Consider the following 14,349-nt stretch of genomic DNA (forward strand, 5'->3'; position numbering starts at 1 on the left):
CATTAAACTCACAGGTCTGGTCATTCAAAAGCAGGTCCTAGGAACTGTTCAGTTAAGGTCACACCACAATATGGCAGATGGCATTAGTGTAGGAACTCACACAGGAAGAAGTGATCACGTGGTAAGACAGGGAGCTAGACAGGTTCAGGGGACAGGATTGCTTTGCTTTCCTCTTCTTTCCTATGACGACCCACTGTATTTGGAACCAATCAGGGTCTCAAAAGAGCCACATTAACTCTTAAAGCTGGCAACTAAGACCAAATCACTGTCTACTAGGCCCCACCACTGAAAGGTTTTTTTGTTTTTTTTTTTTTTTTCATCTCAACACTGCCAACCTGGGACTAAGTTTCCCAGTACATCATCTTACGGCCAGGGGTGGGGTAGAAGGTGGACACAAAACCACGCACATATGCCAAAGCTGTAGCCATACCAGCCCTGTCTGTGGCTGCTTAGTTTTGTGCTTTATGTGTGTCACACCCTTGAAACAAGCATCTCCTCCTGGAGAGTAATTATCCAGATCTGAACTCATTGTGAGCTTTGGAGATGTGCTGAGCAGAAAGGTACAGAGCCCTTTGTTTTCAAAGTGCACCCAGTGGACTGGACTCTACTGTCTGCTTGTTTCTTTTCCACAACAGTACTGTCTAGCAGAAGAATGCCACGGTGGTCCTCAGAGATGATGGCGTGGGTGTTTTGCCTGCCTGCATGTCTGAGTACCATTTCTATGCCTGTGGAGTTTATATACGATTCATAAAAGTATCCTGAAGTAAATTCCAGAAACCACCTGCAAAAAGCACCCCAAATTTTACATTGATAAAAATGAAACTTATGATCAAGTATTCCTTTTGAATAGAAAAAAAAATATCTTCCACCAAACATGGAGACCATTAGGTTAGCAGATTAGATGGTATGAGGAGCAAACAGGAAAGTTCTGGAAAGAAAGAAAAAAAATAACTTATTCAAAGCGAATATGGTTGGCATTTTGAAGTATCCTCCTTTGGGTTTTATGCACGGTGCCACTGAGGTGTTTCATACTGTGTTCATATAAAATTTTAATTTTCTCTTACCTTTAACGTGTGCCACACTTAAGTTAACAATAAACAAAAATATCCACACAGGAAAAAAAACCATTTATGTGGTCAGATGTGACTGATGGGAGAGATAACAGAGCAAGTGCTAAGAGTCCTCCAGTTTCTCAGTCAGGAAGAAATGGCCATTAGGGTGTCTCATGGAAGCATGCCAGCATTCACTATGTACTGTGAAGCACAAGGCCATAATTCAGCCAGCTTCACCTCACTGGAAAGTCAAGAAAAGACGTGAAGACAAATAAAATGGAGCTAACTAGAGAATATCCTGACTATTGATGGGTCCATTAAGTTGGTGACCCTGATATGGCTGGGCACACAGCGAGACTTTAATTAGGCTCACCCCATGTGACTCCATCAGCAGTGCCCATTGTATAGCCCTGTGTTGTTTGGCCAAACACTTCCTTCTCTCTTCTATTGTATGGTGGCTTAAACATGGCTGGCTGTGTTTTCTTTCTCATCTCTGGTAATCTGAACTTGAAGTGTGACTAGCAGATCGGAGTAGCAACTGTTCTCTTCTGTTCTTTCACTCGGCAGATTGTCTTCCCAGCCCAGAACAGGATCATGCAGGTAAGAAGTAAGCCTATTTGTTAAGAAGAGGGTCGCCTGACAGGCCATGGAGGCAGGCACCGGTAACCCCAGAACTCTGGAGGTGGAGACAGGAAGATAAGAAGTTGGAGATGAGCCTTGGCTACATAGCAAATTCAAGGACAATCTGGGTTGCTCTAGACCTAATTTTAAAAACAAACATAGAGAGTAGAGTAGAGCTTAAAGCTAGGATCCATAGTTTGAAGTTTAAAAACAAACAAAAAGAGCTAGAGAGATAGCTCAGTGGTTAAGACTGCTCTTCTAAAGGTCCTGAGTTCAATTCCCAGCAACCACATGGTGGCTCACAACAATCTGTAACTGGATTGGATGCCCTCTTCTGGTATGTCTGAAGGTAGCAAGGGTGTACTCATACATAAAAAAAGTAAACAAACAGACAACAACAACAAGCAACATGGTAGACTGTTCTTTTATGAGGTTCCACACATGTCCATAAAACTTAAAAATTTTAGGAACTATTACAAAAGAAGTTATTAATGGACGAAATGAAACTTAAAAATGTTAGAAATCAAAATAAAAAACACAACCCAGAACCATTACAATTCTGGAATGAATGACTTTTATCATGACACAATCTCAAAAACAATCATCATTTTTTTCCTGCCCCTAAATCGGAGGAAAGTAGAGTATGCATGAAATTTGTGTGCCCCCACCTGCCACCATAAGGTGTTTTGGGTATGTGCTGTTAAGAGTCAACAATTATATTCACATTATTTACCCGTGAAGAAGGAAATCAGAGAGGAAGTTGAACAGAAATGAATATTTTCTCTTAAGAACTTATAACACAGAAGTAAAAACACTGACTGGAGATCAGCATGTTTCTCAGCAAATCCCTGGAATTATGGATTAAGAGGCAACGAGGGAACAGTCGCAAATCCCTCCAGAGGGCCAGCAAGTTAAGAAATCTTTGTGCTGCTTTGATGTTGAAGAGGTGATTTGGAAATTTACTGCATAATCTTTCAAACCATAGGTGGATTCCATAATTCCCACTGCTCATAGAATGAAGTCCAGACTCCTCCATTCAGCTCTGCCCACCTCTTACCCCATTTCATGTCCTCCCAACTCTTTCTGCCAGCTCTCAGAAGATGTCAGGCCTCCAACTCCTGGTGCATGGGTCTCAACTTGCTCCTCTGCTCAGGTGCCTCACCCACAACTGGTACATGATGTCATAGCTTAAGTCATGGCTTCCTCCCATGTTTACATGTTAAAATCTAACTTCCACTACCCAGAATGTGAGCTTATATTTACTTACTTATGTGTTTGTTTGTTTAGAGATGGGGCCTTACTATATAGCCCCGGCTAGCCCAGAACTCACTTTGTAGACCACGCTAGCCTCACATTCAAAGATCTGCCTGCTGGAATCCCGGCATGCACCATCCCATCAAGCCTTTAGATGGGTGCTAAGAATCTGAACTCTGGTCCTCGTGTTCTCACAGGAAATACTTTACCAAATGAGCCATGTCTCCACATGTCTCCAGCTCTGCTTTGCTCAGTTTAGGGTTACACACACATCTGAAATTTCTCTCCTTAATCCCTAAAGGCACTCCTTTCGAATGAACATCAAGAAGCTATGGGCCCGTCTCACTTTGTTTTAAAAGTAGAAGCTTGGGAAATGATGAGAAAAAACCAACTCAGGACAGCTTTCGAAGTTACAAGCCTTCCCTTTGGACAAGAACACTCATCACATGGGGGGGGGCAGAGAGAGAGAGAGAGAGAGAGAGAGAGACAGAGACAGACACAGAGACCGAGATGGAGAAAGAGAGAGCTATCCTAGAAATTTTAGAGTTATGTTTCCCTTTTATTCACCAGACTATTTATTATTAAGCATTGGGCAATTTATTACCCAATGTAAACTCATGATTTTTATGATTTTGCAATAAACTAAGCTTTGCTTCTGTTTCTAGTGAAAATAGAAGCAAGGAGCAAAGATGCTCAAAAATGTCTCCAACATGTGTGTTTCCAGTTTCACTGAACTCCCTCCAAGGCTTGCTCATCACCTCAGCTCTGTTGCCTTTGCTAGAGTCTGACCTTTAACCTCGTTGTCTTTGCTCACTTTGTACCTCACCAGATTGATCTCTGCAGTGCTCTCTCTGCAAGGAGCATGCGCTCTGGCAAGTGTGGAACCCTCACTGTGCATCCTCTTATGTCCTCCCTCCTGAATTTCAGAACCATGGAGGAGTGCCCCAGTGGCCAGCACAGAATGCGTCCAGTGTGACTCTGTGGGCAGAACTAGAACATTAGCTGGCAGTCTGGCAAGGGTCTCTGCTTTCATCTCAAGTGTACTTGAGTTAACAAGCTGTACAGTGCACCTTCTTAGAACTGTGATGTGCAATTCTAAGGGCTGTGATAATAGCTCAAGGCCATGTCCCTGCCATCCCGGGGATGCTATATTGGAAATCAACATTGACTAGACTGTAAAAAAAAAAAGTGTCCCAGATGACAGTGGTTTTGATTCCTTTGGTACATTGCTATATAGCATTTTCTGGACACCTGGCAAACATTTGCTAATTGAGTGATGATTCTATTATAAGTATCTCATTTATCAGTAAGATAAATTAGATGTCCATTTGAAAAGGGGTCTCACTCTAAGTGTGTCTTCAGTTTTTCCTATTTGCCAGGATGTACTCATAGAGAGACCTACCCACACCCTGCTTAAATACTAACTATTGTCCTAACTCTCCTGAAGAGATAACTATTAGCATACCCAGGGAGATTCTGCTAGACGTCCATTCTGCAGATACAATGAAAGATGCGATCCCTGAGAATATATTCTAACTTTACTATAAAGCAAATGGTACTCTTCTCACAGACTACCAAAAAGATTGTATTTTTCGGTATTGATTAATTTTCCACAGAAATGTGTATGTGTGCATGAGAATGTGTATGTATTTCATCAAAGAGCCAAGAAATATTTTGTGACTATGTGTATCAGCACCATGTGGATGTTTTGAGTTATATTTGTATCTCTGATCTACCGTGACATTTCATCAAGGGCATAAGAACACAGTGATATTCATCCTAGGTTTTATGAGCTCAAGAGCCTGGAAAATTGCACAGTACCTATGTCTAGGGCAGCCCCAGGGGCTCAAACAAGTTGTGTGTGTGTGTCAGTGGTATAATGTTTCCCAGATTCCTGGCTCCCGATGAAATGACAAATATGAGTTTGTAGGGAGAGATGTAATGAGTTTACTTTTAGTGTGTAATCCCAGAACTTGTGAGGCCGAGGGCGGAAGATCCTGACTTCATGGCAGCCTGGTTGTGAGACCCCTTCTGTGTTCTCCTAGTGTGAGTATTGACCTGAATTAGGAATATATATGAATCTGAGCAAATCTAGGAAGTAATATGTGTCAGTAGCTCAGAGTTTATTTTGAAATCATCACCAAATATGGATGCTTCTCAGCTTGTAAGGTGCCTGACCTCCATAAACTCATTACCAGTGGAAACACTGTATCCTAAAACACTATTGATATACCTAGTTTAGAGGTTACAGTGTAGCAACTGGGCCATTGCAGGGTGGGGGCTGTTTTACCTGGTAACCTTGGGGTTGATTGGCAGATGAGAATGTCTGTCATTGCCCAACATGGCAACAAAGTATTATACCTCCTAGTATTAGTCCAGGATTTGCAGTATGCTTTCTCCTAAGTCCTTCTTGCTTTTGTACTACCGCATAATTGGAAGATTGTAAGTAAACCATTGTTAAGTTCAGGACCATCTGTAGTGATATCTCAGGCTCTGGGCGGGGATGAGAGCGTCCAAAGAGGAAAAACATATAAAATGAGAAAATAAGAGGGTTGATGATAGAATGCTTGGAAACACCATAATTTAGGAGGCTGGCAGCAAAGAAAGAGCCAGCCAAGAAGTGGAACAGGACAGAAAGATATCACAGAAGCCCAGCGGGGGATGGGAAGTGCAGTCTGCACTAGGAAAGGATGAGCAGATGAGGATGAGAAACAGCACATTCAAAGATTATTAATTGGAAGCACATACAAATATCAATAGATCTATTTCTGAGGATAAAATTGTGGGACTCCACCTCCATGTGTGTCTATGTGTGTGTGTGTACATTTATGTACATGGTGGGGGCCAGATTCTAGTCTTTGCTTACATTAAAAAATACTAACAATTGAGCTACATCTTCAACCTTGTTTCTTTTTAAATGAGGTTTCCCTATGTAGCCAAGGCTTGCCTTGAACTCAGGGTCAGCCTCCTTCAGCCTCCCAAATGCTGGGATTGCAGAGTGCCACCACACTCAGCAACTCGGATTTTCGTTCAACTTCTCTATATTTCCTGACTTCTATACAATGCTACATTTGTATTAAAATGCTATTAAAGGGGTGTGGAGTGACAGTACCCAAATGGAAACTCACCAACCATCCATAGTCCAGTTCCAGATCTGCCGCCCTCTTTTGACCTCTGTGGGCTCCAGGCACACAGAGAATGCACATGCCCACAGGTGAAACACTCATGCACACAAAATAAAAATTAACCAACCTTTTAAGATGTTATTGGAGTATAAAACAAATGCTCTGAGAAAGTCTAGACTATTCTGTATGAACTCAGAGAAAAGAGCAAGGAATTGTGAATTCAAAAATATTTGACCCTCTATGGGCCGGGCCCCAGGCTAATGACAAATAAGGAATGTGAGGAAAAACTCTTATGTTCTGTATGCTTGCAGGGCAGTGGGGCATATAGGAACTTGTGGTGGCAGCACGTGAGGCTAGATGCCACCACGTTAAACTGATTTCACGTGTCTTAAAACCAATATGGTCTTTATTCTGCAAGCTTCAGATGGGCTTTCTGAAGGGCAGAGAGGACAAGAGTTGGGCTTTAAGTGAAGTAAACTTCTCCTTAATTTGGGTAACCATGTGTCTATTGCTGTGGAGAAACCCAAGGATGGGGATGGGGCATGGCTCTCAGGAATTGCAATCTGAGCATCCAGAGACGGGTGTTGCATGGACCGGTAACTAGGCCATGACTGACTGTAACTGGATGTGTACTGATAGGACTGGACGGATGGATTGATAGATGGTGTGGGGAGGAAGGTATCAAGAGCAAGTGAAAAAAAAAAAAAAAAACAGTCCAAGAAAAGTTTTTTGCTGCTGATCAAAGATCACATACAAGTAGGCCATTGCTCGTTCTAAAAGAGTTCGACTGGGCTGCACTTAAAGCAGGCAGGGCTATTCCCTGATGGAGAATCTAGTAAAGACACACATGAGAGGCCAATCATCAGGGAAGCACAGAGACAGGATGCTTCCTGTACCCGGCAACAGGGTTTCCAGGATTAGCCTCTGTGCATGGATTCAGGGGTAGAGATTTGTGGGCATGGTTCTCTTTGGCTTCCCTGAGTTTTCACCTCTGAGGAAGCTCCTGTCATAGATTCCAGGAAGGAGACATCAACTGGCCTCACTGGACCGCATTGTTTCTTTCGTTCCTTGGGCCTACACATAAAGGATGTTGAATAGAGACAAGAAGTTCAGAAAGAAGTTTAGAAAGAAGGCAGGTTGATGGGGATTTGAGGAGCTATATATGTAGGCCTTTCCTCTCCCTGTTCTAGGGAAGAGAAGACAATGGTTTTGGCACAGATTAAAATAAACAGAGATAGCACAGGCCTCAAGACTCAAGAGCTAAGGCGGAAACATTATTAGTTCTAGGACAGCTTGGAAAACAGTTCTGGCTAGCCTGGACTTCCTAAGATGACCCTGTCTAAAAAGCAGACAAACAAGTCAGTGAACAAGCAAAAATAAAACCAGCAGACCAGCAACAGCAAAGACAACAACAACAAAAAGGGGGCTGCAGAGATGGGTGAAGGGGGCTTGCCGAGCAAGCATAGGGAGTTGAATTCAAATCTTCAGTACACATGAAAAGCCAGGTCTGGCTACGTGCCCACCTCATTCCAGTGCTGTGGCTGGCAGAGGCAAGAAGATTGCTGGAGCAGCTGGCTGCCAGCCTAGTTCTAGGTTCATCGAGAAACCCTGTCTCAAATCAACAACGTGGGGAAAAACTGAGGAGGACACTCTGGCCTCTGTGAATACATTACTTGGACACATGCACACATGGACCACACTCACCCATACACACAAAAAGCCAGGAAAAAAAATGACCTATGGTTATTAGGCTTTTAACTCAGGTGCCTGGTAGGCAAAGACAGACAACTACCATGCTGTGGGAAGGCATGGCAAGGCCTTACTCTTGGCAAACACTCATCCTTGGCTCTCCTATCTACTATTCTTCTTTATGCTTACCTTCCATGATTCACTTGTCAGTTCTCAGAACTTCAAACAAGGCTTCATAGCAACCCACCTTAGTAACCCTTCCTCCTGATTTCTAGACAACATTCTTCCAGATAGATGTTTTAAAACCCCTGGTAACGGAAAGGCTTTGCAAGAATAACTTAGTTAGATCCCACAGCTGCAGCTAGCTTCCTCCACCTGTAAAGCCCCTTTTCCTTTCCTACCCCTCCCCATATCCTGTTTTTAGAGTATATAAACAGTGTGAACAATAAAAATTTTGCCAGCTTGATCAGACTTCTTGACATGCTGTGCCTTTTTATTTTCTTATGCATCTCAGTCCTCTCCAGAGGGTCTAAGGGTCCCACTTGACTGTCCAGTTGGCCTGGACACCATGCAGTTTATATATTCTTGTGGTTACTGACATATGAAATATAAATGCGAGGATTGTACAGTGTAACTATGGGAGCCGGAAACTGTAAGCCAGGCAAGAAGCAAGTGTAACTAAATGTAATGGGAATACTTTTAAAGTTATGCGACCAAAAGAGCAGGAGGTTCCAAGTGAGCTGGCCTATTAGAACCAATAGGCATTGGTGGCTGCACCTGTCGTGGGTACTAGGCCTTCTCCTTGCATTCTGTATTGTCTCCACGGAACAGCACAGAGGACATCCGCCAACGAATAAGGACGCCTAATTTGAACTCAGCTGGGAGTTAATATGCAGCATTAAGCCTTCCCTCCAGGACTAGTCCCAATAAAGACATTTAAAGTTCCAGTAACTCACACCCTTGCCCATCTCATCTTGCAGGAACGGAACGTGTAGGGCACAGGCATGGAGTAACTTTGGAGAGTGACTCACTAGGGGAAGGCGTTCCTCACCATCCTAGCATTCACACAGAGTGCCAGGCTGGCCCTTCAACCCCCCTTAACCCCCCTGCCCCCAGTAGGAGATCCAATAAAGTAGGGGCGCAAGTAAGGCCGTCTTTTCAGCTGACTTCGTTCCTTACATTCCTTTGCAGCGGGCGACTTTCCAAGATGAGTTTGTGTATGCAGCCTGAACACAGAGGTTCTGAACACTTAACCCACAGGTCGGGAAGGGTCCCCAGGCTTCCCAGGCTCTCTCTCTCTCTCTCTGGTTGATCTCCATCTTCAGGTAGGATGCCGAGTCAGATATCTCCTTCCTTCCCTAAAGCCACCAGCTGGTGGCAAACTCGGAAGCCAGCGCCTGGCCCGCCACTTCTGGAGCCCACACTCCCAGCGTGGCCGCGGTGAAAAGCGCGCGCCCCCTCGGCGCGAGCCACACACTCACGCGCTGCCGCTTGTTGCTCCCCGCAGCCACGACGTGGGGAAGTGAAAATGAAATTGACTTTTCCGAGAAATGATGAAAGCCGCGCCGGCCGCCAATGAACAGCGGCGGCGAACTTCCGCACCTCCGGGCTGGCGGCTGGAACCCTCCCTCTGCCTCCACCTCCGGGTTGCACAAGCTTGAAACAAACACTGGGGAGGAAGGGCGGGGAGGGAGGAGGGCGGAGGGGGAGCGAGGGAGGGAGCGGGGCCGGGAGAGGGCGGGGGTGGGGGGGATTTCCAGCCTCGGCTCCTCGCAGTTTCCTCTCCTTGTTTTGCTTTCGATCTGGACTGTTCTCAGGCAAGCCGGGGACTAACTTTTAGTTTTGCTCCTGCGATTATTCAACTGACGGGCTTTCATTTCCATTTTACACACCCTGACAACACTCACACCTTGCGGGATTGTATTGGTAGCGTGAAAAAAAAAAAAGCACACTGAGAGGTAACATTTTTTTTTCTCCAAATAATAGTTGTGGCTGTACGTGTGTTTTCTCTCGAGGGGCATGTTGATGGGGACAGGAGGACCTCTGTATGTATGTGCGTCCTGATGCATTGACACGATGTTTTGCAGACGGAAAATGCCAGGGTTCATAAATATTAATACCGATTTTTGGAGGAAGAGTCGGCGCAGTTATGGATCATCTGATTTTTAGGGGAAGCAGGGGTCTGCTGCTGTTGCCGCCGGTACTGGGGCTGCTGAGGCTGTAAGGAGGTGGAGGAAGAGGAGGAGGAGGTAGAGAGGGAGGAGGAGGAGGTTAGTGGAGGTTTAATTTCACTTTTGGATTTGCAGATGCGAAGAGGTGGCTCCATGGACACAGATCTGCTCTGTGTGGTTCTGCGCTCCAGGTGTCGTGCGTTGTGGGTACAGGTCCGCTGGAGTCCGGCCTCTTTGAAAATAAAATTGATGTGTGTGTGTGTGTGTGTGTGTGTGTATGTGTGTGGTATGGTGTGGTATATATGTGTATGTGTGTTTACAGACACTGTCGCCACCAGGTCCGAGGAACGGAACCGGGTTCTTCTCGGTGCCCAGCGGCCCTTCTTTCCCAGCGGTCTCTGGTGTAAATAGACTGGCACCCGCGGTCTCTAGATGCCCGTGGCCGGGCAATGACCACTGTAAACTTGAAGGCTGCCATAAGGCGGTCCCAGGATGCGCTAGCCCGCGAGGCTTGGGGTCGGGTGACTGGCGTCGGGTGCCAGCGGCCACTCGGGCCGGGCGGGCTCCGCGCGCGGCTGGGCGCGGGCCTGGCCGGCGCGCCCGGCTTCCTAGGGACTGGGCCGCTGCCACTCGCCAGGAACGTCGCGTCCTCCTCCCCGCCGGCCAGCGCCTGGCCTGGCCTCCGGGCTTTGTGACTGCACTTGTCCCAGCGCGTGAGGCGCCCGGGAGGCGCGTCCCAGGAGGGCTCTGCGTTCAGGGGTCACCCACCCTGGCGCGGCCTAGCTGCGAGCGCCTCCGGGTCCCCGCGGGCGCCCCCGGGGCCGGCCTGGCGCGCTGGGCCCGGACCCGCCTTGGCTACGGAACGGGCGAGGTGTGGGGGCGGGGAGCCTCCGGGGACCGAGCGGCGCCCCACGGGCGGGTATGGGGGAGGTGGTTGGTGAGCGCTTGGGGTCTCCGGGACGCGGTGGGAATCCGAGTGCCCGCCCTGTGCCCTCCGACCCGCTCTGGGCGCCGGGTGACATTCGCCCGCCGGCGGAACATGGTTGGTGCAGAGCGGCAGCCACCACTTCCCCTCCGCCCCGCCGGCCCGGCTCTCTGGGCGAGCGATGCGGGCCGCGGCCAATCGCGGTGCCCGGCCAGTCCCCGTCGCTCGGCCTTGGGGGCTGGCTCCCTTGAGCGGCCCGGGAAGCCTTCAGGAGAGCTCAGGGCCCGGGCTCCCCGGACGCTGTCCGCTGGGCCCCGGGTCTCAGACCGTTTGCCACCCTCAAGCCCTGGATCCTTAGGAGCAGGGAAGGGAAGGAGACTGGCAGCCTCAGCCGCGAGCCAGGACTGTGCTCGGGCACCAGGTGAGAAGCCCGGATCAGTCCAGATCCTAGGTGGTCGGATGTAAATAAGACCCTCGGGATTGGCAGGCGAGGTTGTCACTCGTTTGAGAGCCGGTTTGCAGGTCCTTAACAACCCAGTGTGTTTGAAACTTGGGGGACATGTTCCTAGTCCCCTCCTCCCTCCCGTGTGGACACTCCTTGTCCTTCCTTGGTTGTGTCTGTGCCAGGGAGGCAAAGTGGTGCTGGGATTAGCCTTCTGCCACTGGCCTCCGTGTGGCTGGGACTCCGGGCTGCTCTTGATGAATGGCTCCGGAGGGTGGAGGATAGTTACATTTCCTGTTGTGCATTTTCAGGAATCACGGGAGCTTGTCGTCAAGCCTGAAGTCATTTATTAGTTTTGCTGGTTTGTTGTGTTTTTGTGTTATGCATCGACTGACTGCAAGTAGCATTTGAAGTTAGCAGTCTGCACTTCTGGTGCTTAAGGGCAGGTGCAGGGACCGGTTTGTTTAAGCCTACTGTTTCTAGAAGGTGGTTGATTGCATGGTAGACAGTTGTACACTGCCTGCTCAGAGCAGGGCCCCAGAGGTTGCCCTGTTTAACTTAATCACTCGCCCAAGTGCAGAATTCTATGATTTTTCTCAACTCTCATTCTTTTTTGGGGGGGTGGGGTGGTATGTGTCACAAAAATAGAAACCAATAAAATCTTGCCATTTTGGCTTTTCTAAGGCAGCTTCGAGCAAATGGAATATTTAGGGCTTGAGTTGGCATCTCTAAGGGGGTAATGTTGGAACTTTTATTGATTGATGGGGCAAAGTCCGGAATTTCACTGTAATTGGTGAATGATTATAATTTATAGCGTAGCTTGTTGTGTAAGAAGTTAGATTTTTGGCCTGTGCTTAGATCCAAGAGATCTGGTCTGCTATGATTTGTTACTGCTTCTTAAAATTAAACACTTAACATATTTCATTCTCAATGAGTGGTCTTTTTTTTTTTTTTTTCCTGTTGACTTTCAAACGTCAGGAAGAGTTCACATGTTTCCGAATGACTTACCTGTAAAAACGTCATCTTCATGAAAAAAAAAAAAAAAAAAAAAAAAAAAAAAGAGGAATTGTTGGAAACAAATTAAGGCAAAAGAGGAATTGCCATGAAGTCCTGACGGTCCTAGGAACTATGGCCTCTTGGAATACTTCATTAAGTAAATATTTAATATACCAGAGCTAGTGAAATCTGTTTAAATCTAAGAGTGGAAGACTTGAAACTTGGGTAGTCATGTGACGCACATTGATTTCCTCACATACCCAAGAGCACTGCCCTTTTAATCTTAGCTTTATTCAGTAAAAGCTGGATTTCTTTCCCAGCATTTTCTCTTCCTTTTTTTTTTTTTTAGCAAACAGACTACTGTACACTGGGCATCTCATCACAAGTCCCTTATCTGCCTCCCCCCAAACAGGCTTGAAGCAATCTGGAGAACTTATTTATATATTTGACAAATATTTGTGGGCCGTGAACTACCAGACACAGTGGCAGGCCGTGTGGAACCAACTGGAACCGAGAGGGACAGACAGCCTCTTCAGGTTCTACAGAGGTTGCTGTGAGCTGACAACAACCAAAACTAAATACAGTAATTACCTCTGGGGGTTAGTCTAAGAAAGAGGATAGTGTCTTATATTTACAGAGCTGCTTTGGGGGAACAATTGTGATACTGTGTGTGGAAGAACATTGTGTAAATTATAGCAACCCACAAATATGTCACACACTGACTTTCTAAGTTCTATTATATTACTGTTAAAGCTAAAAAATATATAGGGAGGTGAGCGCATACCTTTTAGCCCAGCGTTAAGGAGGCTGAGGCAGGAGGATTGTGAGTTCAGGGTCAGATACAGGCTGAGAGCCTGTCTGTCAAATAAAAGTGAGGAATCACAATCAGGACAGATAACGGCAAAGAATTAAATATTGGAAAACTATTATATGTAAACGATCAAGAAAATATTTAGCAGTGAAATATTATGTGAGGGAATTTTTCTTTTTTGTCTACTAGGAAAAAAGTTAAGTGGTATCCATGGAGATCAAATGATAATGGAATAACTGACTTGGATACGTGTTTTTCCAACTTATTTATACATTAAATTACCTTACTGTAATGAACTCACACATAAAGATATCATACAACTAGATTAAGGTAACCACTCAGGTGAACACTTGCTTAATCCCAGACTCAGTGATTTCTCTGAATCTCTGTGCAGCTACAATGGCCTCTCTGAAGCCAAGGAGCATCACTGGGGAGTTCACACTTCATTAATAGTTACACCTACCACTAACATTAAAACCTAGAAAAAACACTAGCTTTATGTTCTCCTTCATAAGTCATGGTGCCCTTTGCCTGCATTCTGTCTTTCCCATCACCTAATATTACTCTTTCTTGGTCTCTTTTCTAAATAGCATACATATTAGAGCTGTGTGCATACATATGTGTGTATTATAGGTTAGGATCCGAGTATGAGATACAACATGTTTCCCTTTTTTATAATACAACACACAGGTGCCACTGTTCTTTGGTCTGGTTTTTCTTCACCGTTGTGCCAGACTCTAAGTCATTGCTATTACAGATCTGACTTAGCTTTATTCTATATTTTGTTGCGCTGTCATTAAAGGGACTTGGTTGACTTGGATTCACTGACTTCCGGAGTGCTCAACACTATATTTGTAAAGTAACACGGTATTACAGGCGAAAATAAGCATCAATAGTGTATATTTGTAATATAGGATATGTGCACAAATAAATTGCTGTGAAATAAATTGTTAATACAATAAACCCAATTATGTTCATCTGTATTCCTTCCTGAATGGGGGAGGAGCTGAGGACTTTCTACCTCTGTCTGCCCTGTTTATGTCCTGCTCTTTGGCTGGCTTGGATTAATATTTAGTTCAGAATATCAGTTTATTGTATAGTGGGCTGAGTTGAGTGGGTGTGTTAGCTAGTGGAGATTGTAGCCAAGGAAATTTGATCAAGCTTTGACTTAGCCCCAAAAGAATAATAAATTACGTATGGGTATCAGATTTAAACATGAAGCCATTATTTTAAAATAAAATACTAAGGAAAACATCTACCCAG

The 14,349-nt window shown here is 45.7% G+C and overlaps 1 protein-coding gene and 1 long non-coding RNA gene across 7 annotated transcripts in view; one reads left to right on the forward strand and one right to left on the reverse strand.

The window, feature by feature from the left end:
- Positions 1-247: 247 nt before the first annotated feature.
- LOC143434692 (uncharacterized) lies at positions 248-9,390 on the reverse strand. Its single transcript, XR_013104398.1, has 2 exons — positions 8,921-9,390; positions 248-928 (listed from the first exon to the last, which is right to left on the reverse strand). It is a non-coding gene; the product is annotated as an uncharacterized LOC143434692 (long non-coding RNA).
- A 120-nt stretch (positions 9,391-9,510) lies between these two features.
- The window catches only part of Irf2 (interferon regulatory factor 2), a 106,877-nt gene continuing 102,038 nt past the window's right edge, over positions 9,511-14,349 (forward strand). For 2 of the 6 annotated variants that reach the window (XR_013104399.1, XM_076914126.1), the window contains exon 1: positions 10,175-11,258. Coding sequence is in view for 2 of the 6 variants with exons in the window: in XM_076914126.1 (XP_076770241.1) it covers positions 10,190-11,258 (1,069 nt within the window). In the remaining 4 variants the exon portion in view is untranslated. Of the gene's footprint in view, positions 9,700-10,063; positions 10,126-10,174; positions 11,259-14,349 lie in introns of those variants that run through there. The other 4 variants (XM_034520683.2, XM_076914127.1, XM_076914128.1 and 1 more) reach the window with 4 other exon arrangements.

The sequence above is a fragment of the Arvicanthis niloticus genome, chromosome 16 (assembly GCF_011762505.2).
Source record: "Arvicanthis niloticus isolate mArvNil1 chromosome 16, mArvNil1.pat.X, whole genome shotgun sequence".
Classification (NCBI taxonomy): domain Eukaryota; kingdom Metazoa; phylum Chordata; class Mammalia; order Rodentia; family Muridae; genus Arvicanthis; species Arvicanthis niloticus.